At 39.5% G+C, this 23270-nt stretch overlaps 1 protein-coding gene across 5 annotated transcripts in view; it reads right to left on the bottom strand.

Annotated features, from left to right (window-relative positions):
* Positions 1 to 1035: 1035 nt before the first annotated feature.
* The window catches only part of LOC106069915 (putative tyrosinase-like protein tyr-3), a 46026-nt gene continuing 23791 nt past the window's right edge, over positions 1036 to 23270 (bottom strand). For 2 of the 5 annotated variants that reach the window (XM_056035884.1, XM_056035880.1), the window contains 9 exons: positions 15671 to 15743; positions 14612 to 14728; positions 13598 to 13714; positions 7906 to 8022; positions 6996 to 7112; positions 5882 to 5998; positions 4214 to 4290; positions 1506 to 1557; positions 1036 to 1395 (listed from right to left, as the gene is read on the bottom strand). In XM_056035884.1, coding sequence (XP_055891859.1) covers positions 1133 to 1395; positions 1506 to 1557; positions 4214 to 4290; positions 5882 to 5998; positions 6996 to 7112; positions 7906 to 8022; positions 13598 to 13714; positions 14612 to 14728; positions 15671 to 15725 — 1032 coding nt within the window. In that variant the 5' untranslated portion in view covers positions 15726 to 15743 and the 3' untranslated portion in view covers positions 1036 to 1132. Of the gene's footprint in view, positions 1396 to 1505; positions 1558 to 4213; positions 4291 to 5881; positions 5999 to 6995; positions 7113 to 7905; positions 8023 to 13597; positions 13715 to 14611; positions 14729 to 15670; positions 15744 to 17245; positions 17369 to 17506; positions 17656 to 23270 lie in introns of those variants that run through there. The other 3 variants (XM_056035883.1, XM_056035882.1, XM_056035881.1) reach the window with 3 other exon arrangements.

The following is a 23270-nucleotide window of genomic DNA, read 5'->3' as shown; positions in this document are numbered from 1 at the left end:
TAACTGGTAATATAGTAACCTAGCTCGACTAACACCGTATGTCATATAAGAAGAAACTCTAACATCTCACGCTTTCTTTTATAATCTTTAAACTAAAGTCGTCTCGAGAAACTCTAAGATCTGACGCTTTCTTTTCTAATCTTTAAACTAAAGTCGTCTCGAGAAACACCAAGGATTCTTCATTGACTTTTTTGTCTGCCGCCAGTGTATTACATAACAATTGGTCAAGGTCTCAACTTGAAGCTTCGCTGGTAAGTGTCATTACTTTTGATCTATTCTGACCTACTGAACCAGTTTACAGGACTGAAAATGCAGTCGAGGATGACACTAACTACGAGCATAGGGTGGGCGTAAACATTCTCAAATAGCCACATGACCTAGTGAAGATCAAACTGGTAAATATAATGAAATAAATACATAGGGAATGTTTTAGTACCAAGACTAACAAATACATATGGAATGTTTCAGTACCAACACTAATAAATACATAGGGAATGTTTCATTAACAAGACTAATAAATACTTAGGGAATGTTTCAGTACCAAGACTAATGGGTATATAGAGAGTGTTTCATTAACAAGACTAATAAATACATAGGGAATGTTTCATTAACAAGACTAATAAATACTTAGGGAATGTTTCATTAACAAGACTAATAAATACTTAGGGAATGTTTCATTAACAAGACTAATATATACTTAGGGAATGTTTCATTAACAAGGCTAATAAATACTTAGGGAATGTTTCATTAACAAGACTAATAAATACTTAGGGAATGTTTCATTAACAAGACTAATAAATACTTAGGGAATGTTTCATTAACAAGACTAATAAATACTTAAGGAATGTTTCATTAACAAGACTAATAAATACATAGGGAATGTTCCAGTACCAAGTCTAATAAATACATAGGGAATGTTCCAGTACCAAGTCTAATAAATACATAGGGAATGTTCCAGTACCAAGACTAAAGTTGAGGTTCTGAATTTAAAATAAAAAGAACATTTTAGAAAAAAAAAAGGGTATCATCGTAAAATTGTTGAATCCATAACTTTATTTATTTATTTTATTCCAACACCAGTAGATATAGGGCAAAGGTCATGACACTGACACTGTGGTCAAACGAGTCTCTTTTAGTTCCCACCCACATCGTCACAGCATTGTTCAAATTCAACACTCAGATTGGAGGTCAAGACAACTTCCTTGCCGTCTGCTTTCTTGAACTGGGCCAAGCACAAGTAGCTTCCAGCCTGCTGCCTTGTTGGGTTTTTCCATGCCAGCTCTATAAAGGAACCCAACTTTTCGGAGATCTCGCCTTTTGCTTGACCTAAACCGACATTTGGGTTTATGGTTATCGTTGCACCATCGGCTACAGTGGCGATAACTCCTGCTTGATCTGGGAAACAAAAAACATGTGACGTAAGAGAGAAGAGTTTAACAATAAAGTTAAGAACATATATCCAGCATACATACATACAACTGAGGGCAATAACAACAAAGTATTACCATGTTTGATGTACATGAACTGCAGTGAGGAACTCAATTTTTCACCTTCAGCCTGGAAAACGTATATAATACATTTCAGACAAAATAGATTATGACTATCTAATCGCTTATTAAACATGCAGACATCATCGTGGAGTGTAAAAGCATTGTTCAAATATCGGCCATGTAAACATAGGTTCGTTGTTACATTGTGTACATTTCATCTTTGAGGAAGTAGAGAGAAAGTTGTCACAAGGTAGGAAGTAGAGAGAAAGTTGTCACAAGGTAGGAAGTAGAGAGAAAGTTGTCAGAAGATAGGAAGTAGAGAGAAAGTTGTCAGAAGGTAGGAAGTAGAGAGAAAGTTGTCAGAAGGTAGGAAGTAGAGAGAAAGTTGTCAGAAGGTAGGAAGTAGAGAGAAAGTTGTCAGAAGGTAGGAAGTAGAGAGAAAGTTGTCAGAAGGTAGGAAGTAGAGAGAAAGTTGTCAGAAGGTAGGAAGTAGAGAGAAAGTTGTCAGAAGGTAGGAAGTAGAGAGAAAGTTGTCACAAGGTAGGAAGTAGAGAGAAAGTTGTCACAAGGTAGGAAGTAGAGAGAAAGTTGTCAGAAGGTAGGAAGTAGAGAGAAAGTTGTCAGAAGGTAGGAAGTAGAGAGAAAGTTGTCACAAGGTAGGAAGTAGAGAGAAAGTTGTCAGAAGATAGGAAGTAGAGAGAAAGTTGTCAGAAGGTAGGAAGTAGAGAGAAAGTTGTCACAAGGTAGGAAGTAGAGAGAAAGTTGTCACAAGGTAGGAATTAGAGAGAAAGTTGTCAGAAGATAGGAAGTAGAGAGAAAGTTGTCACAAGGTAGGAAGTAGAGAGAAAGTTGTCACAAGGTAGGAAGTAGAGAGAAAGTTGTCAGAAGGTAGGAAGTAGAGAGAAAGTTGTCAGAAGGTAGGAAGTAGAGAGAAAGTTGTCAGAAGGTAGGAAGTAGAGAGAAAGTTGTCAGAAGATAGGAAGTAGAGAGAAAGTTGTCACAAGGTAGGAAGTAGAGAGAAAGTTGTCAGAAGATAGGAAGTAGAGAGAAAGTTGTCAGAAGGTAGGAAGTAGAGAGAAAGTTGTCAGAAGGTAGGAAGTAGAGAGAAAGTTGTCAGAAGGTAGGAAGTAGAGAGAAAGTTGTCACAAGGTAGGAAGTAGAGAGAAAGTTGTCACAAGGTAGGAAGTAGAGAGAAAGTTGTCAGAAGGTAGGAAGTAGAGAGAAAGTTGTCACAAGGTAGGAAGTAGAGAGAAAGTTGTCACAAGGTAGGAAGTAGAGAGAAAGTTGTCACAAGGTAGGAAGTAGAGAGAAAGTTGTCAGAAGGTAGGAAGTAGAGAGAAAGTTGTCACAAGGTAGGAAGTAGAGAGAAAGTTGTCACAAGGTAGGAAGTAGAGAGAAAGTTGTCAGAAGGTAGGAAGTAGAGAGAAAGTTGTCACAAGGTAGGAAGTAGAGAGAAAGTTGTCAGAAGGTAGGAAGTAGAGAGAAAGTTGTCAGAAGGTAGGAATCTGACATTTTTTATTGGTGTCTCCGGTCTTCAGAATAACGAGTACGAAATGGAGTGTTAGTTTTGGCGGGTGTAGAATGGTCATCAGCTGGTCTTCATACATAATGTTAACAAAAAAAACATAAAAAATACTTTAAAAAAAACAAAGCTTATACAGAGTGTAATTGTATTAATTAGTTGGGATCAGTGTTAAGACTCTTCAAAATAAACAGACACTCTCAGGTTCTATTTTATAAACACTTTAATAATTTTTATAAAGAATGTTGTTATAATATTAGAAATTCTGTTCATGTCCATTTTCACCTCCCTTCCATTCAATACCCACATTCGCACTATTTGACATTCACACTATTAGACATTCATACCATTTGACATTTACATCATTTGACATTCACACTATTTGACATTCACACCATTTGACGTTCACACCATTTAACGTTCATACCATTTGTCATTCACACTATTTGACATTCACACCATTTGACGTTCACACCATTTAACGTTCACACCATTTGACATTCACACCCTTCGACATTCACACCATTTGACGTTCACACCATGCTGCGCTACGACCGTAACAATCCGTCATGTAATTAAATTTGTAATACATCTAGATAAAAAAAAAGTCTGTGCGATAAATAATATTTTTACCTATTGTTTTTGTTTAGCGCTATTTTATGCTTTTAGAGGTTATAATACACTATGATCCTATCATTTCTCTGGACCAGTTTGGAAAATCAGATGGGGGGGGGGGAGAGAAAAAGAAAGGAAGATCTGGATAGATTTTACAATGATAGGTTTTGAAAAGCATTTTTTTTAAAAAGCTGTAACAACCTGAATTCGAACTGGTGGCTCACAACTCCTCGGGCCGACGTGCTAACCACTCTGCGAGATAAGATTGTGTAGTTATATATTGTTTGTTTCAATTTAGAGCGGCGACCTATTCAGCTTCAGTCAAGTACAATTTCTTTCCCTTGTTTGAGATACCAAACACAAAAATTACTTACAAATAGTTACGTAAATAATTGTTTTTTTTTTATTCTTGTGTTGTCAGGTAAAAGAAATAATTGTGTAACAATTCAGCTTGATCCTAGATTCGGTGTGTACAAACTTTTTACCAGACAGACAGAATTGACTAAGCTTTGTCATGTGGATGATAGTTGAACTGAAGACAAACCAGAGACGTGACGTAATTCAAAGGACATCCAAATTTATTTACCGTTAAAGTACACTTGAGATGAAGTGGCAGACATTCGTTGATGACGTAATCGTCAGCTGTAAACGAGAGACCTGCAACTAAAAAAAAAAACACGAATAAAGTTGTTTGTTTTATTTATTTCAAACTAGATCTACCACTTAGTTTAACCTCTTGCAAAATCTACTACTAAGTTTAACCTCTTGCAAGATCAACTACTAAGTTTAACCTCTTGCAAGATCTACCACTTAGTTTAACCTCTTGCAAAATCTACTACTAAGTTTAACCTCTTGCAAGATCAACTACTAAGTTTAACCTCTTGCAAGATCTACCACTAAGTTTAACCTCTTGCAAGATCTACCACTAAGTTTAACTCTTGCAAGATCTACTACTAAGTTTAGCCTCTTGCAAGATCTACTACTAAGTTTAACTCTTGCAAGATCTACTACTAAGTTTAGCCTCTTGCAAGATCTACTACTAAGTTTAACCTCTTGCAAGATCTACTACTAAATTTAACCTATTGCAAGATCTACTACTAAGTTTAACCTCTTGCAAGATCTACTACTAAGTTAACCTCTTGCAGATCTACTACTAAGTTTAACCTCTTGCTAGATCTACCACTAAGTTTAACCTCTTGCAAGATCTACCACTAAGTTTAACTCTTGCAAGATCTACTACTAAGTTTAGCCTCTTGCAAGATCTACTACTAAGTTTAACCTCTTGCAAAATCTACTACTAAGTTTAACCTCTTGCAAGATCTACCACTAAGTTTAACCTCTTGCAAGATCTACCACTAAGTTTAACTCTTGCAAGATCTACTACTAAGTTTAGCCTCTTGCAAGATCTACTACTAAGTTTAACCTCTTGCAAGATCTACTACTAAATTTAACCTATTGCAAGATCTACTACTAAGTTTAACCTCTTGCAAGATCTACTACTAAGTTAACCTCTTGCAGATCTACTACTAAGTTTAACCTCTTGCTAGATCTACTACTAAGTTTAAGCTTCTTTAAGATCTACCACTAAGTTTAACCTCTTGCAAGATCTACCTTTAAGTTTAAGCTCCTCTAAGATCTACTACTAAGTTTAACCTCTTGCAAAATCTACCACTAAGTTTATCCTCTTGTAAGATCTACCACTAAGTTTAACCTCTCGCAAGATCTATCACTAAGTTTAAGCTCCTCTAAGATCTACCACTAAGTTTAAGCTCCTCTAAGATCTACTACTAAGTTTAACCCTTTAAGATCTACCACTTAGGCTTGAAGCTTATTTTATTTAAAAGAAACAAGGCTTGCATAACGTTCACTTGTTCTAATCAATTCAGCTAAGAATGTATATATTGAACTGGTGTTAACAGGGCCGGCCTTGCAAATTGCGGGGCCCAATTTAATGAATGCTTCGAGGCCTCTCTTCTGTTATCTTTTACTATAACAACTATTACTTTTAATTTTACCATTATATAAACATTTATTATACAAAAATCATAGGATGCAACTCAAATGCAATAGGCACCAGTGGGTTAATTAAAGCTACGTCAATCGTACGATGCACTAACTATGTTAACCCTTTAAGTCCTACATCTTTAAAAGCCTGTGACAAGAGCCATGACGGATAGTGAGTTATATGCTTAATGTAATTTCCGAGGCCCCTGTCATTTCTTCACTGACCTAAACAAACACACTAAGTACTTACCTTCAGCACATAACCCGCAAGCCTTCCTACAGTTATCAAGCATAAAGTTAGGGTTGGTCGTACATTCTCCTTTCAGGGCCCACCTCGAACAGTTCTCATTTTTGTTGACACACTCTACTGAAATACAATCGAGGGATGAACAGCAAGAATATTCCTGGTCTCAAATGAAAGCCTCATTGGATTAAGACAGTAAAATATTCCTGGTCTCAAATGAAAGCCTCATTGGATTAAGACAGTAAAATATTCCTGGTCTCAAATGAAAGCCTCATTGGATTAAGACAGTAAAATATTCCTGGTCTCAAATGAAAGCCTCATTGGATTAAGACAGTAAAATATTCCTGGTCTCAAATGAAAGCGTCATTGGGTTAATATTAACATCAAAATATACACCAGCAGATTATGAATCAAGTATTTGGATGTTATAGACTATAAAGTGAATTTTGATGATGTTTAAATATCAGAGATTTTCACGTGGTTGTTATTCAAAAATCATATCGGTACTCTAATTAGACTCTCCCTCAAATACAGTAGAAATGGTTTGAGCAACCTATAGCAGGAAGTAGCAACACTAGAATACAAAGAGGTAGGAAGAGAAATGGTTTAGAAAATTACCAATGAAAAACTTTGACCAGGGCACGTACCAATGATAAGCTCTGACCAGTGCACGTACCAATGACAAGCTCTGACCAGGACATGTACCAATGACAAGCTTTGACCAGGACACGTACCAATGACAAGCTCTGACCAGGACACGTACCAATGACAAGCTTTGACCAGGACACGTACCAATGACAAGCTCTGACCAGGACACGTACCAATGAGAAGCTCTGACCAGAACATGAGTTACGAAGACTATGAGATTATATAAAGTAATTAAACAATTTGAAACTTTACGTTGTTGTAATTGTATGTGCTTAATGTATTAACGATTAGTGCTGGCCACATGATACCGTCGGTAACCGTGGGCCGAAAAAAAAAAGATGACCTTTTCATCAACTGCGCTATAGACCTCGTGGTCTGAAAAAAAAAAGGGGGGGGGTATACTTTCAATTTGCAGCTCTATTTTCAGTTTTATTTTTTTTTTAATTTGGTAAAAGTCTAAAAAAGTACCTACCATCAGAACATATCCCACAAGCCTTCCTACAGTTAATGACCATATAGTCAGGATTGGCCTTACACTCTCCTTTAACTGCCCACTTGGAACAGCTGTCATTTTTATTGACACACGCCACTGAAACACAAAATCAGGATATCGATCAACTGAACACTTTGAACGTTTTATAGCACAAATCAAAAAGATCTAAAGGGAATTCACTCTGCTTGAATGCGCATACATTTCACGTGCTCAGAATTGGTCTTGAGTGCTGTTTAGATTTTTGTAATCAATTTTTCGACCACTTCTATTCATCCATTCGTCATTAAATTTTGCATACCATACTCGATGACAACACATGAATCAATAAAAAAATAAACTCATTAATTTATCAATTGGTCGTAATTTAATTAATTTTGTTTATATATTAAATATAAAATTAAATATAAAATTACAAGGCTAAGCCTGTGTGGAGAATTGGGCAATAAGAATGCAAAGATATCTGAAGCAGTGTTAAAAACTAAATGGTAAAATAATGGTGTAATTTAAAGATAAAAAAAAAACAACTCTAACATTGGAAAACAACAACTTTAGAACTAAGTCCTATAAAAACAAACCCTTGGCTTCTTTATTTTCTTTTCTTCTTTTTATTGTAGTTTTAATTTAATCCTTGTCTTTTTTTTTATTTTTATTTTTTTGTATTAAAGTTGACGCACTAAAGATGGATGAGTTATTCCTTCTTGCAATCAGGCACATTCCTATCACTGTGCTTGACCACTTAGTGTTCTGCTGTACTACTTTTTAAAACAGGGATCTTTAGCTGCTCCTAAGAGTTATTAATACCATTATAACATCAATTTATTTAACATACAGTCGTAAGCCTAATTTTGTCTTGCTTGTACAAAGCAAGTAAATTTCTCAAAGTACATACCGCCAGGACATATTCCACAAGCTTTCCTACAGTTGTTGACCATATAGTCAGGATTGGCCTTACACTCTCCCCTAACAGCCCACTTTGAACAGCTGACATTTTTGTTCACACACTCCACTGAAACACAAGAATGAATATTGTGAACAAGATCTTAGATAAGTATGTAACAAAATACACATGTAATAAGATACGCATGTAACAAAATACCTATGTAATAAGATACGTATGTAACAAAATACCTATGTAATAAGATACGTATGTAACAAAATACCTATGTAATAAGATAAGTATGTAACAAAATACCTATGTAATAAGATACGTATGTAATAAGATTTTACCTACGTAGAAATGATTTGATTTTTTTGATTTTTGATTTGAGGCACATCGGCACAATTTAGGCCATGTCGTGCCTGCAGTCCCTTAAGGACTACTCTCTCTCTAAACAACAAGGGCTAGATTCTATACAGTCATATAATTAAAATCAAGGTCTATTCACAGTTAAAATAGTAAAGGTAGTAAAAATTTAAATATTTGGTAAAAATCTAATGTAAATAGTGCATGTTCACAAATTCAGAGATCAGATCTTCGTAGATAGCCCCACTTCCCGAATAAAGCCCAGTACCTTCCCAGGGTCGACATTATTAAATAGTGTTTTTAGATTAGTGGCTCTAAAATATTTCGCCCTGACATCCTGGTATCTGGGGCAGTCAACGAGGATATGTTCCACGGTGAGGCGAGAGTCACAGTACTCGCAAAGTGGGGGCTCCTCTCTCTTCAGTACAAAAGAGTGCGTGATGTAGGTGTGGCCAATCCTAAGTCTGGACATGGTTGTGCTACCACGCCTTGTCAGACCCTTAGATGTGGGCCGCCACCTGACATCCGCCACAATCTGCCTGAGTTTACTGTGAGTCTCAGCCTCCCATCGGTTCTGCCACTCTCGATAGGTGGCAGAGGCAATACTTTGTCTCAGGTCCGAGTAGGGAATTTGGGTTCCTGACACCGCATGATTTAGGGCTCTCTTTGCTTCTCTGTCTGCGGCTTCGTTTCCCTCAATGCCAACATGGGAGGGGACCCAGATGAAGGTGACATCCCTACGGTCGGCTGTTATTAGGTCCAACAGCTTCAGGCTCTTATGTACCAATGGGATGTCAGTCTTCATCCGCCCCAAAGCTTGCAATGCAGATTTGGAGTCGGAGCAGATTATAAATTTACTCCTTTCTGATGCTTTTACGGCCATAAGTGCAAGCAATATTGCGTGCAATTCGGCCGTAAAGATGGAGCAGCCATCGGGGAGTCTACGGGAGATTGTTTTGTTCCGAAAGGAGCAGGCACACGCGACCTTTCCCTCCATTTTGGATCCGTCTGTGTAGATGGTGCCACAATCTCCGTAGCTCTCCTGCAGTTCCCTAAAGTGGACTTGTAGTATGCTTGGGTCTTTCTTTTTTGAAATTAAGGAGGGATAAATTTAATTTGGGTTTATTCATTAGCCAAGGAGGATTCTGAGGGGTTTCTATTTTAGAGATTTGATCAATGGGTGGGGTTAAATTTTGGATGGGTTCTCTCATTCGAAGGCCCAACGGCTGTATGACGTTAGGCCTTCGATTGTATAATTCTACCTCTGTGGGGTTAAATATGGAGTCAAAAGCAGGGTTCGTGGGGTTGGATTTTAGCTTGACTATATACTGCATTGCAAGCTTTTTCATTCTTATATCCATGGGGAGTTCTCCAGCCTCCACATGGAGACTTGGTATAGGTGATGTACGAAACGCGCCGAGACAGAGACGCAGGGCAGCATTTTGTATTGGTTCCAGTATTTTTAGGTACGACTTCCTTGCTGCTCCATATATTATGGATCCGTAGTCTAGCTTGGATCGAATTAGACTCCGATAGAGCAGCAGCAAGGTATCTCTGTCAGCTCCCCAGTCCGTATGGCTGAGTACTCTTAGTATGTTTAATGACTTTTGGCATTTCTTCCTAAGTTCCTTAATGTGGGGGAGAAAATTAAATTTGGAATCTAAGGTGAGGCCTAAAAATTTTGTAGTTTTCACGACAGGGATCTTCTTTTTGTGTATAAATAGTTCAGGGTCTGGGTGGAGTCCCCTTAGATTACAAAAATGCATACTAACTGTTTTGGAGTCTGAGAATTTGAAACCATTATAGTTTGCCCAACCCTGAATTTTGTTTAAACATAACTGTAATTTCCTTTCTAAGGTGTTCATGTTTTTCCCATAAGTAAGAATGACAAAGTCATCGACATACAAAGAGCACTCTATGCCAGGGGACAGCGCATTTATGATGCTATTTATTTTAATGTTGAACAAGGTGACTGACAGAATGCTGCCCTGGGGTACACCCATTTCCTGGTCATGAGTGTCAGAAGCGGAGTTGCCCACTCGGACCTGAAATTTTCGATCTTTCAGGAATTCGTCCACAAAATGGGGGAGGTGTCCCTTAAGCCCCATAAGCGCCAGGTAACGTAGAATGCCATGTTTCCAGGTTGTGTCATAGGCCTTTTCTATATCGAAGAATACAGCTACTAGATGTTCTCTTCTGAGTAATGCATTTCTAATATAAGCTTCCAGCCTTACCAGGTGGTCAGTTGTTGTCCGCCCCTGCCGGAATCCGCACTGGTAGTTTGAGATCACTTTATTCCTTTCCAGGTACCAGACCAGCCTACTGTTAATCATTCTTTCCATGGTTTTGCAGATGCAGCTTGTTAGTGCTATTGGTCGATAGTTAGCTGGGTCAGAGCCGTCTCTTCCCGGTTTAGGTATCGGTATAACTGTGGCTTTCCTCCAGCTGTTTGGGAAAGCGCCTGTTTGCCACACACAGTTATAGACCCCTAGTAGGACTGCCAATGAGGGTTCGGGAATGTGCTTGAGGAACTGGTAATGGATTTCGTCTTCTCCAGGCGCTGTGTCATGTGACTTCTCCAGCGATTCCCTCAGTTCCTCAAGCGAGAACGGTTTGTTGTAGTCTTCATTGTTCTCTGACCTGAAATCAATGGGGTGTCTTTCCTCCCTGGTTTTGACTTTTTGGAACTCTGGCGTGTAGTGTGCAGTGGATGATTTTTCTGCTATTGAGGATGCAAGGCAGTCAGCTATTTCTCTGGGGGACGTGACAGTTCGTCCTTGGTTTTTCAAATGCCCTATTGCATTTGATTCTTTCCCTTTGATTCGCCTTACTGCCTTCCAAACCGCTCTAGTAGAAGTTTTGGCATCCAGACTGCCGACAAAACTTCTCCAGGAATTCCTTTTGGCTGACCGTATGGTTTGTCTAGCCTTTGCTCTAGCTATCCTGAATAGCTTTAGGTTTTCCTGGGAAGGATTCTTTATAAATGCAGCCAGTCGTTTTTTCCTATCACCAATAGCACTTTTGCAAGCTGTATCAAACCATGGTTTGCTAGGCCGTTTTGGATTTGCAGAGGTTAGGGGTACAACTTTCCTGGCTATACTTAGTAGCTTGCTAGCAAAGGTATCAGCTGGGTTCTGTTCATGGAGGATATTTTCTGTGATATCCTCAGAGCATCTTTTTTGGAATTGTTCCCAATCGGCCTTATTCAGTTTCCACCGCTGAGGTCGTCCCAATGAAGGGAGATTGTTAGTAATGATGATTGGGAAGTGATCACTTCCCCGTAGATCATTGCTAACTGACCATTTAAAATCGTCCAGAAGTCCGGGGACGCATACGGTGAGGTCAATGCATGTGAATGATCCAGTTCCTGGGTGCAAGTAGGTCAGTGATGCATCATTAAGTATGCATAAATCATGTTGGAGGAAGATATCCTCCAGCATACGACCTCTTGTGTCGGTATTGTTGGATCCCCACATGGTGTTATGGGCATTGAAATCCCCAAGGATTAAATAAGGCCGGGGGAGTTGTTTCAATAGGTCCTCCATGTCTGTTCGGTTTAATGGAGTGCCTGGTGGTAGATACAGGCTGCAGCAAGTGATAACCTTGTGAAGGGTTATCCTAGCTGCTACGGCCTGTAGTGTGGTCTGTAGTTCTACCCTCTCATGGGGGATGCTATCCTTCACAAGGATACAGACTCCACCTGATGCTCTCTCTGCATCCTCAACATTCTTGGTGTAAGCACGGTAGCTTCGGAAGCTGATGCAATCTTTCAGAAATGTTTCCTGTAAGCAGACAGCTACAGGAGTCTCAGAGTCCATCAGTAGCTGCATTTCCTCGTAATTGGCCTTGAGGCCTCTACAATTCCACTGTACTATTCTGGAATCCATGGCTTATTCTAGATGACCTACTTGGAGCTATTTGGCCTTGGGAGGCCCCCGGAGGGGTTTCCCTTTATTCCAGTGACCTTGGTATTTTTATTCTTGGGTTTGGATGGAGAGGAGGACAACCCCCTTTGGGGGGAAGTCTTTCTCTCTGGAGAGGGGAGATCCCTCTGGTTAGAGCGGAGGTTATTTCCTCCTCTCTCACCTCGGGCATCCTCTCCGCTTTGATTTCTCCCCTTAGGGAGTTGGTCAACCTCTAACTCGGTAGAGGTTGGGGTGTCTGGCTGGGTTCTCTGAGGAGAACCTGTGTCAGACATGATGTCTCCGGGTTCTCCCGGAGTATTGGTTTTGACATGCTGCTCAGTCTCCATGCTCTCATCAGCGAGCACAGAGAACCTGTTCTTTAGCATGACAACAGGGCTTTCTTGTTTCTTCAGAGGTGTGTTCTTTGGCGGTGTTTTCTTCTGAGTTGGGGGAGGAGGAGGGGGTGGTGGGGTCAATGTGTCCGTCTGTGTGGCTATGGATCTTCCTTTCTTAGCAACAGCCTGGGCGTAGGTCTTTGTCAGGCCGAATTGGCCCTTGGGTAGGGCCAGTACAGCCGATTTCGCCTGGCTAAAGGTACATCCGTTTCTTGCCTTGTACTCCTGCACGGCAACCTCCTGTTTCCACACAGGGCAGTCCTTGGAGTAGGCTGAGTGGCCAGCTTGACAGTTTGGGCATTTGAACTGGGCTGTGCAGCCCTTGTCCTCATGACCCTCTCCAGCACATCTGGCACACACAGTGTTCCTCTTGCAGACTGCCGCGCCGTGTCCATAACCCTGGCACTTGAAGCACCTCATGGGGTTAGGTATGTAGGGCCTCACTGGAACTCGTAGGTATCCTGCCTTCACATACTCTGGCGGTGTCCTAGTTCCGAATGTGAGGATAATAGTGGCGGTTTTGACCTCCTCACCCTCCCTGCGCCTGGTAATGCGCCGGGCATGGGTGACTCCTTCAATGCCCTCCACTATTTCCTTCTCGGAACATTCCAGTAGGTCCCTAGAGCTGATTACACCTCTGCTGGTGTTCAGACTCTTGTGTGGCATGACTTCCACTTGGAGATCACAGAGTCTTCTGCATCTTAAAAGCCCATCAGAATGTGTCTTGCTGTCTACTTCTACAAGGAGTTCCATTGTTTTGTGTAGCTTAGATAGACACACTCTTGGGCTCTCCCACTACTGACTTGAGTCCCTTATAGATAATAAAAGGGCTCAACAGATAACATTAGAAGGAGTTTAATTTCTACTAATTCGTTTTGACCGACATTTATTCACTTAGAGATGTGTCTGACATTTTTTTTTACAAATTTTACTAAAAAGATAGTAAAGAATCATTATGTACCAGTATCGGTAAAAGTTTATCTAGCTGTTTAATTTTTTTCTTCACTGACCTATACAAATACAATAACAAGTACCTACCATTATCACATATTCCACAAGCTTTCCCACAATTAATGGCCATATATTTAGGGTTGGCCTTGCACTCTCCCTTAACGGCCCACATTGAACAGTTGATGTTGTTATTGACACATGGTACTGAAATTCAAACATCAAATGATGAATAACAAGTGTTGATGTTTTCTTATTTGTATTCTTAGATCAAAGGATGTATAGAAGACTTGATGTTGATTTGATGATTAGAAATGTTGTACTTAAAAACTTACTGAGAATCGGCGCCAATCATTTTTTTTTTATTTAAATGCTCGTGAGCCGGGGATTTTTATGTCTGATTTTTTATGAAAACAATTGCATTCCTACAGGTTGAGATTACTTACGTCACAAGTTTAAATAACTTTAGTAATTATGTTTGATTTATCAGCAGGGTGTTCACCCAGGGATTTGTATTTTGGTGCAGCTGCAGAATGTCCAAACCAACTCAACCATGTCGAAAGAAAATCTCGGAATACTGAAGCAAGACGTTTTGACGAAGTCGTTTTATTTCAGGAGGAAAGAAGATTTTTTAAATAATATACTAACAAAGCTAAATATCAAATTTGAAACTATTTTGACAAACCCCACATATTATCTCATCCCTTGCAAACATGCACTCACTAAAAGTAGTTTCTCCAACAAACAAGAAAGAGTAAGAACTAGATTTTTAATGTTCTTGGTTATTTTTTTAGCACTAAAGGAAATTCATTGCGAGAAACCAATGTGTAAGTAAACCTCTACATCTTATGAGACCTTGACGTGTACAATACTGACATTGGGGAATCATCGTCTTCACGTGACTGTATATAGATAGTCTTTTACATTTACTTTTTTTTTACTACCTCCGTGAAATTATGAGTATCAAAGTTTTAGTGGATCCTGGGTCCAAGTGTTCCAAAGACAAGAGGATAGTGATTAGAAATAGTTCTCGAGTAAGTTTACTTAGTCTGGATATGGGTTTCTAGCTTTTGTGAGTGCTATTGAGTTACTATCTCTACAAACCATGATCACATTTCCCACAAGACTTTCTACAGTTGACGTCCATGAAGTTGGGGTTCTTCTTGCACTCCCAGTTAACAGCCCAGGATGAACAGTTCTGATTTTTATCAACACATTCCACTGAAACAAAACACAAGAGGTGACGGGCACTTGGTGGTTGAAGTTCGGGTTAGGGCTTAGGTTAAAAAATGAAATCACATTTGTTTATCATTGTAAGGAGATCAAAATTATTTTTTAATCACTAAAAAAAATATTTAAAAAATGGTGCAGCATAACATCTTTATTATTCTGGAGGAGAATTGTCTTATACTTGTCACCAGTGCATTACATATGGCAAAATATTAGAAAGAAGCAAATGAAGCTTATATTAATTCACTAAGTCTGTTTGTCTTTCTGCACGGTAAAAAGTTTGTACACGTGATTTCTCCTGCACCCATTCTCGGATTAAGCTAAAAGTTTGCAATTATTTTTTTTACCTGAAAACACAACAATAAATAATAAAAAAAATTAACCGATTAGTTAATTAACTATTGGTAATTAATTATTTCGTGTGGTATCAAACAAGGGAAACAAATTGTACTTGACTTAATTGATGGTAAAGCTGAATTAGTCCCCTTTCTAGGTTGCCGCTATAAATTAAAAGAAACAATATATAACTACATGGGCGTAGCCAGGATTTTTTTTTTCGGGGGCAGGAGTATGGGAATTTCGGGAATTTCCTAAGAACCTAAGGATCACAGAGGTGAGAAAACGAGTCTACAGACGTACGCGAGTAGGTTTAGAGGAGCTGTAGCCATGTTCTCCATCGTTTCGTTTTGTAGTTGCTTTTCTACTTTCAAGTTTTCTTGCAATGGAGATCTATTTTTTTGACAGAATCGACTTCCCAGACATCCCTTCCAAGTCCCAGACATCCCTTCCAAGTCCCAGACATCCCTTCCAAGTCCCAGACATCCCTTCCAAGTCCCAGCATAAAAAGTAATCGGGTAGTGAACTTAAAAACAGCTCAGATTTAAACCTGACGGAAAATCCAGAAAAATGTTTATACATTAAAAAAACACTTACCCGCAAGGGAGCTTCCAATGCAGGTCAAGGCCAGTATCACAATCAGGAGCATCATTCTAGAGTTTTGAAAAATCTGGAACAAAAGAAACGATGACCTAATAAAAGTCAAATTAAGACTGCGCAAGTCAGAAAAGGGATATACATATATATCTTCTGCAGCTGAAGTATCGATCTTCAAATCACAAATATATATCTTCTGCAGCTGAAGTATCGATCTTCAAATCACAAATATATATCTTCTGCAGCTGAAGTATCGATCTTCAAATCACAAATATATATCTTCTGCAGCTGAAGTATCGATCTTCAAATCACAAATATATATCTTCTGCAGCTGAAGTATCGATCTTCAAATCACAAATATATATCTTCTGCAGCTGAAGTATTGATCTTCATATCACAGATATACATCGTCTGCAACTGAAGTTGTTGAGAAAAGTCCAATCCATGGAGATTTCATTTTACAGAAGCATCAACCACCGGACGTCATTTACAATGCGGGGGGTGTCATCTACCAGGCCCCCCACCTACTACTCAATTATTGATGTAACTCAATAATTAATATTTGGAAATGATATGGGATGAGTGGCCAAGAGACCTAAACCGCTTGGCTACCTTATCAAGGGGGCTCGAGTTTCACTCCTCCAGATACCCCCTCACCCCACTAGTCCACAAAAGGCTAAAGGCCAGTGGCGTAGCTAGGATGGGGGAGGGGGGTCCAAATCATAAAATCCTCCCGGGCCCCCACAGCTGGTCCATACAAGTGATAGGATTATAGCGTACAGAGAAAGTCAAAAGTAAGAAATTGCTCTAAATAAAAACAATCCATATATAATTCTCTTCTTCGCTCAACAGTTTGGACGAGCAAGAAGTAAAGAAAAGATCACTCTCTTATTTCTGCGGATAGTCACCCCATGAAAAAACAATTGGGGGGGGGGGGAGAACAAGTAGTATTCACACGTAGCTACGGATGGCTGCGCGCTGGACTGTCAAACCCTGCCCGTTCCCATCCTCCTTCGTCCTGCGAGAGGTTTGGACTAAGAACTAAACTATCGTCAACTCTAAAGGAAGATCCGAAACATGAAAAACATTTTACAAACATTTTACAAACAAACATTTTACAAACAAACATTTTACAAACACTAAATAGCAGCGCCGGACTTAACCATTATGACCAAGAAGTCTTGTTAGTGAAATATTTCTAATCGCACAGATTTATTATTGTTAGTCCAGATCTAGTTTGTAATGTCGTTGTCACTGCGTTGTCACATTCATTGTCATTTTCAAATTTAAAATTTAATGACATTACTGATCCAAACTAATTAATACTAATAAGCTTAATATAAGCTTAGTCTTTTGTTGTTGTTGTTTCTCTACAACACTTAGATGAAGCAAACTGTACTAGCTAGCTAAACTTTAGTGGGGATTAAAAAAAAAAAACCCACAGATACGAACGTTTTTAAAACTTAGTATAATGTAATAGAGAATTTCAAAAAGATAAAATTAATGTCAAGAAACAGACGAAAGGTCTATAGTCAGCATTTATCTTCTATCTTATAAATATCAAGACAAACTTACAGAATAGTCCAAGACTTACAATGTTACCAATAACTAGGCTCACAAAGTGCAGTGGTATTTATCACAAGCCTGTGTCTGACCTTAATGAAAAACACAGGCCATGTTAACTGATTTATAAATACATGAACGGTGAAAGTTATTCTACCTGAAGGAAAGTATACAAACCAATAGATCATCAACCTAATGATCTGTGTCAGACTGAAGTAATTCTCTATGATAATAGAGCCCAGTTATCACCCTTATTTTTTTCCTTACAATTACCTGATCATAGAAAATGCATGCTCAGTAATGATAGTTTGATTCGATTATTTTTCTCCATTTTGCGAGAGATGACTAAGTCTATAGGCCGTCCTGTTGCCCTGACAGATGCCATTTATGCGGGAACATCTTCACCAAGTGTGGAAATGAATCTAGAACAAATACAAAAGTACAAGAGACCTTTTATTTAACACATCTCATCATACATTTTACAATACTCCGAATCTCTTCAAACACTTTCTATTTCTAGCCAATTGAATTGTCAGTTTGTAACTATATAAGAAGAAAGAAAAGCGAAACGAACTTATAAATAGTTGTTAGCAAGTGCTTTCACTTACAATAGCAATATGGAAATAATTTAACATGCTGTTTAAAGTAAATGAAACTGAAGTGTCATCACCCCCCCCCCACACACACACACCTGGGCTAGGAAGTAACGGGGAATTCGTGTTCCTGACTTTTGATAGGTATCGGTGGACAATGTGACTGTGGCTAGTGAGGTGTGGACATTGTGACTGTGGCTAGTGAGGTGTGGACATTGTGACTGTGGCTAGTGAGGTGTGGACATTGTGACTGTGGCTAGTGAGGTATGGACATTGTGACTGTGGCTAGTGAGGTGTGGACAATGTGACTGTGGCTAGTGAGGTGTTGACATTGTGACTGTGGCTAGTGAGGTATGGACATTGTGACTGTGGCTAGTGAGGTGTGGACATTGTGACTGTGGCTAGTGAGGTGTGGACATTGTGACTGTGGCTAGTGAGGTGTGGACATTGTGACTGTGGCTAGTGAGGTGTGGACATTGTGACTGTGGCTAGTGAGGTGTGGACATTGTAACTGTGGCTAGTGAGGTGTGGACATTGTGACTGTGGCTAGTGAGGTATGGACATTGTGACTGTGGCTAGTGAGGTGTGGACAATGTGACTGTGGCTAGTGAGGTATGGACATTGTGACTGTGGCTAGTGAGGTGTGGACATTGTGACTGTGGCTAGTGAGGTATGGACTTTGTGACTGTGGCTAGTGAGGTGTGGACAATGTGACTGTGGCTAGTGAGGTGTGGACATTGTGACTGTGGCTAGTGAGGTGTGGACATTGTGACTGTGGCTAGTGAGGTATGGACATTGTGACTGTGGCTAGTGTGGTATGGACAATGTGACTGTGGCTAGGGGGGTGTGGACATTGTGACTTTGGCTAGTGAGGTGAGGACAATGTGACTTTGGCTAGTGAGGTGAGGACAATGTGACTGTGGCTAGTGAGGTGAGGACAATGTGACTTTGGCTAATGAGGTGAGGACAATGTGACTTTGGCTAGTGAGGTGAGGACAATGTGACTGTGGCTAGTGAGGTGAGGACAATGTGACTGCGGCTAGTGGGGTGTGGACAAGAGCATAAAGTGAGACAAAAAGAAATGCACATTGCTTTTCTCTGTCTTTTGCTGACATGTCTTTGTAATTGACTTGATCCCTCAGAGAAGCATATTCTGCAGCCACACTTCTCCACCGAATTTGGTTCTAAGAAGCTTTCTTCATCTGCTCCCATCTGCTTCCTCTGCCATTCCAATATCCTTAGCTTCCTGTTGGCGAAGGTCACGACTCAGTTTTCTTTTCATATTTGTTCTTGTTGGTCAAATCATACGACGTGACTGGCTTTTGAAAGTCACTCGGCATGGTCACGTCATTACCGTACAGGTAAAAGATAGTCTGTATTTGAACCTTTTGATGATTGATTAATAGAAGGTAGTACGTGTAACTTTGAAATCTTTTTTGTTTTAAGTAACAGTAAGAGTACAAGGGATGTTGTTGTTTCTTTTAAATGTTATTCTAGTATCAAGATTGTACGAGAGAACGTGAGAGCGAGAGAGAGAACGAGAGAGAGGGAGAACAAGAGAGAGAGAAAGAGAGAACAAGAGAGAGAGAAAGAGAGAACAAGAGAGAGAGAAAGAGAGAACAAGAGAGAGAGAGAGAACAAGAGAGAGAGAACAAGAGAGAGAGAAAGAGAGAACAAGAGAGAGAGAGAGAGAACAAGAGAGAGAGAAAGAGAGAACAAGAGAGAGAGAGAACAATAGAGAGAGAGAGAACAAGAGAGAGATGGAGAACAAGAGAGAGATAAAGAGAGAACAAGAGAGAGAGAAAGAGAGAACAAGAGAGAGAGAAAGAGAGAACAAGAGAGAGAGAGAAAGAGAGAACAAGAGAGAGAGAGAACAAGAGAGAGAGAAAGAAAAACAAGAGAGAGAGAGAAAGAACAAGAGAGAGAGAAAGAGAGAACAAGAGAGAGAGAAAGAGAGAACAAGAGAGAGAGAGAGAACAAGAGAGAGAGAAAGAGAGAACAAGAGAGAGAGAGAGAGAGAGAACAAGAGAGAGAGAAAGAGAGAACAGGAGAGAGAGAGAACAAGAGAGAGAGAGAGAGAACAAGAGAGAGAGAAAGAGAGAACAAGAGAGAGAGAAAGAGAGAACAAGAGAGAGAGAACAAGAGAGAGAGAAAGAGAGAACAAGAGAGAGAGAGAGAGAGAGAACAAGAGAGAGAGAAAGAGAGAACAGGAGAGAGAGAGAACAAGAGAGAGAGAGAGGGAGAGAAAGAGAAAGAGAGAACAAGAGAGAGAGAGAACAAGAGAGAGAGAAAGAGAGAACAAGAGAGAGAGAGAACAAGAGAGAGAGAAAGAGAGAACAAGAGAGAGAAAGAGAGAACAAGAGAGATAGAAAGAGAGAACAAGAGAGAGAGAAAGAGAGAACAAGAGAGAGAGAGAGAAAACAAGAGAGAGAGAAAGAGAGAACAAGAGAGAGAGAGAGAACAAGAGAGAGAGAAAAAGAGAACAAGAGAGAGAGACAGAACAAGAGAGAGAGAAAGAGAGAACAAGAGAGAGAGAGAAAGAGAGAACAAGAGAGAGAGAAAGAGAGAACAAGAGAGAGAGAGAGAACAAGAGAGAGAGAAAGAGAGAACAAGAGAGAGAGAGAGAACAAGAGAGAGAGAAAGAGAGAACAAGAGAGAGAGAACAAGAGAGAGAAAGAGAGAAAAAGAGAGAGAGAGAAAGAGAGAACAAGAGAGAGAGAGAACAAGAGAGAGAGAAAAAGAGAACAAGAGAAAGAGAGAACAAGAGAGAGAGGGAGAACAAGAGAGAGAGAAAGAGAGAACAAGAGAGAGAGAGAGAGAGAACAAGAGAGAGAGAGAGAGAGAACAAGAGAGAGAGAAAGAGAGAACAAGAGAGAGAGAGAGAACAAGAGAGAGAGAAAGAGAGAACAAGAGAGAGAGAGAACAAGAGAGAGAGAGAACAAGAGAGAGAGAAAGAGAGAACAAGAGAGAGAGAGAACAAGAGAGAGAGAGAGAACAAGAGAGAGAGAAAGATAGAACAAGAGAGAGAGAACAAGAGAGAGAGAGAACAAGAGAGAGAGAGAACAAGAGAGAGAACAAGAGAGAGAGAACAAGAGAGAGAGAGAGAACAAGAGAGAGAGAAAGAGAGAACAAGAGAGAGAGAGAACAAGAGAGAGAGAGAGAACAAGAGAGAGAGAAAGAGAGAACAAGAGAGAGAGAAAGAGAGAACAAGAGAGAGAGAACAAGAGAGAGAGAACAAGAGAGAGAGAGAGAACAAGAGAGAGAGAACAAGAGAGAGAGAGAACAAGAGAGAGAGAGAACAAGAGAGAGAGAGAGAACAAGAGAGAGGGAGAACAAGAGAGAGAGAGAGAACAAGAGAGAGAGAGAGAGAGAACAAGAGAGAGAGAAAGAGAGAACAAGAGAGAGAGAGAGACCAAGAGAGAGAACAAGAGAGAGAGAGAGAGAGTATTATCTTACAATTTAGAGACGTTAAAAAAAAAAGAAAATAATTACGTCCTAAGCGTACTCATTAGTTCATCTAGTCATGCATGTTAACTAGAGACTTAAATTCTGATAAGTCATTGGTTGTCCTGACTGATTCAGGCAACCCGTTGCATGGTCAAATGGCACTAGGGAAGAAGGAGCACCTCTAAGCATTGTCCTAGCATATGGAATAAGAAATGTGCCTTTATCTTTATGCCTTTCCAATTAATTTATTAGGTTTTATTGATAAATGTTACTACTTATAGCCTATAAATAGCCTCTTACACTAGACCCGGGATCGGCAACCTACGGCTCGCGAGCCACATGCGGCTCTTTGGATGTGAATCTGCGGCTCTTTAGTTCCATGCGCAAATATTATTTATTTTATCGAAACACTTTAAAAATAGTTCTGAATCGTTTAACGAAACTTAGGCGCCGATTCTATCTCTCAGCCACTTGTACACGCTTTTCACCACACCCCTCCCCCATTACATTCGTCGTCACTGTTGTCAGTCCGTCGGATTCTCAAAAGGTCTCAAATGACGCCGTCGTTGGATGTTTCTATGTAGGTTTTAATTCGCTTTGACGCAAGAAGAATTGGCATCTCAACCACGTGCTTTGACTGTGACGTATAGGTTGTTGTTTCAAGTAAACGAGTTGTAAGCGAATTATCTTCTCAAAGTTAGAAGCGATCTACAAATAATGCTATCCTGGCAAGATTTGTGTATACCACTAGAAGTTGTACAAAAAGGCAAACCATTTACAGATGGTATGTCTAAGACTGCTTCCTTCGTGCATCTGAAGAAGTTTCGTGATTTCAAAAACAAACCAGAAATCTTGAAAAACAAATTCAAAGACTTGTCACTATCCGCTGAAACAGTACAAGATATAATAGCTAAAATGTCTTCAAATGTAACATATTTGCAGGTGGAAGATATTCAACTTTCTTTCTGCCTTATCACTTGCTATAGATGAGTCTTGCGACATAAAGACACGGCACAAGTTGCCCAATTTGTCAGGTATGTGTCTTCCCTAGGATTGCTACCACTTTCATGACTTACTAGTGGGGACGATAGAGCGAATACCATGCAAAAATACCTTCAAGACAATAAGATCGATTTAAATAAAATCGTTTCAATAGCAACTGATAGAGCCAGAAGTATGACGAGAAAAAAATAAAAGTCGAACCAAGAAATTTTTACGTTTCACTGAATAATGCACCAAGAAGCGCCTTGTGCCCAAAAACGATTCCAACCTAAATAAATGAGGTCATGAATTTGGTAATCAAGATTATTAACAGCTTCTTGTCAAAAGCACTCCACCACTTAAACGAAATGGAAATTCCGACCTATGACTTTCCAAAGGTAAGGTGATGAAACGTTTTGCTTTGTGCTTGAATGAAATCAAGACATTTCTAAATGTAAAAAGACATTGATCACAGCGAATTAGAGAACGACAAATAGTTTCAAAAAGTTTACTTTATGCTGGATATAACAGAGAAGTTAAATAAGCTGAATCTAAAACTGCAAGGAAAGGAAAACACATCCTATGTTTTAGTAGATGAATTGGTTTGTTTTGAAGAAAAAATAATTCTTTTGCAGAAAATATTCAGAGCGGTAAGTTACTTCATGTTCAATGTGTAAAGCAGCATCACGATAAAATCAGTGCAACATTTGACACGAACTACTTCAGCACGGCTATAAAAAAAATCAAAAGATGAATTTCTTGATAGATTTGAGCAGTTCAAAACCAACAAAACTATTCTAGCATTCCTAGTACATAATCTTAACGAAATCCATATTAACAGATTGTGAAGGAATACAGGATCTCTCTCTAGAAATGTGATTGATCGATTTAAACAGTAAAGCTTTGTGGAGTGGAAAATTTCCAGAAATGAAAAGCAAGCTGTAAGAGATGGAGCTCCAGAAATGTATGTACGTAACGCAACAAAAGTGGACAGCCTTCAAAGAAATGCCGCGAGT

Source organism: Biomphalaria glabrata, chromosome 7 (assembly GCF_947242115.1).
Source record: "Biomphalaria glabrata chromosome 7, xgBioGlab47.1, whole genome shotgun sequence".
Classification (NCBI taxonomy): domain Eukaryota; kingdom Metazoa; phylum Mollusca; class Gastropoda; family Planorbidae; genus Biomphalaria; species Biomphalaria glabrata.
Note: the sequence above shows the minus strand (reverse complement) of the source record. Positions and strands in the feature narration are given on the sequence as shown.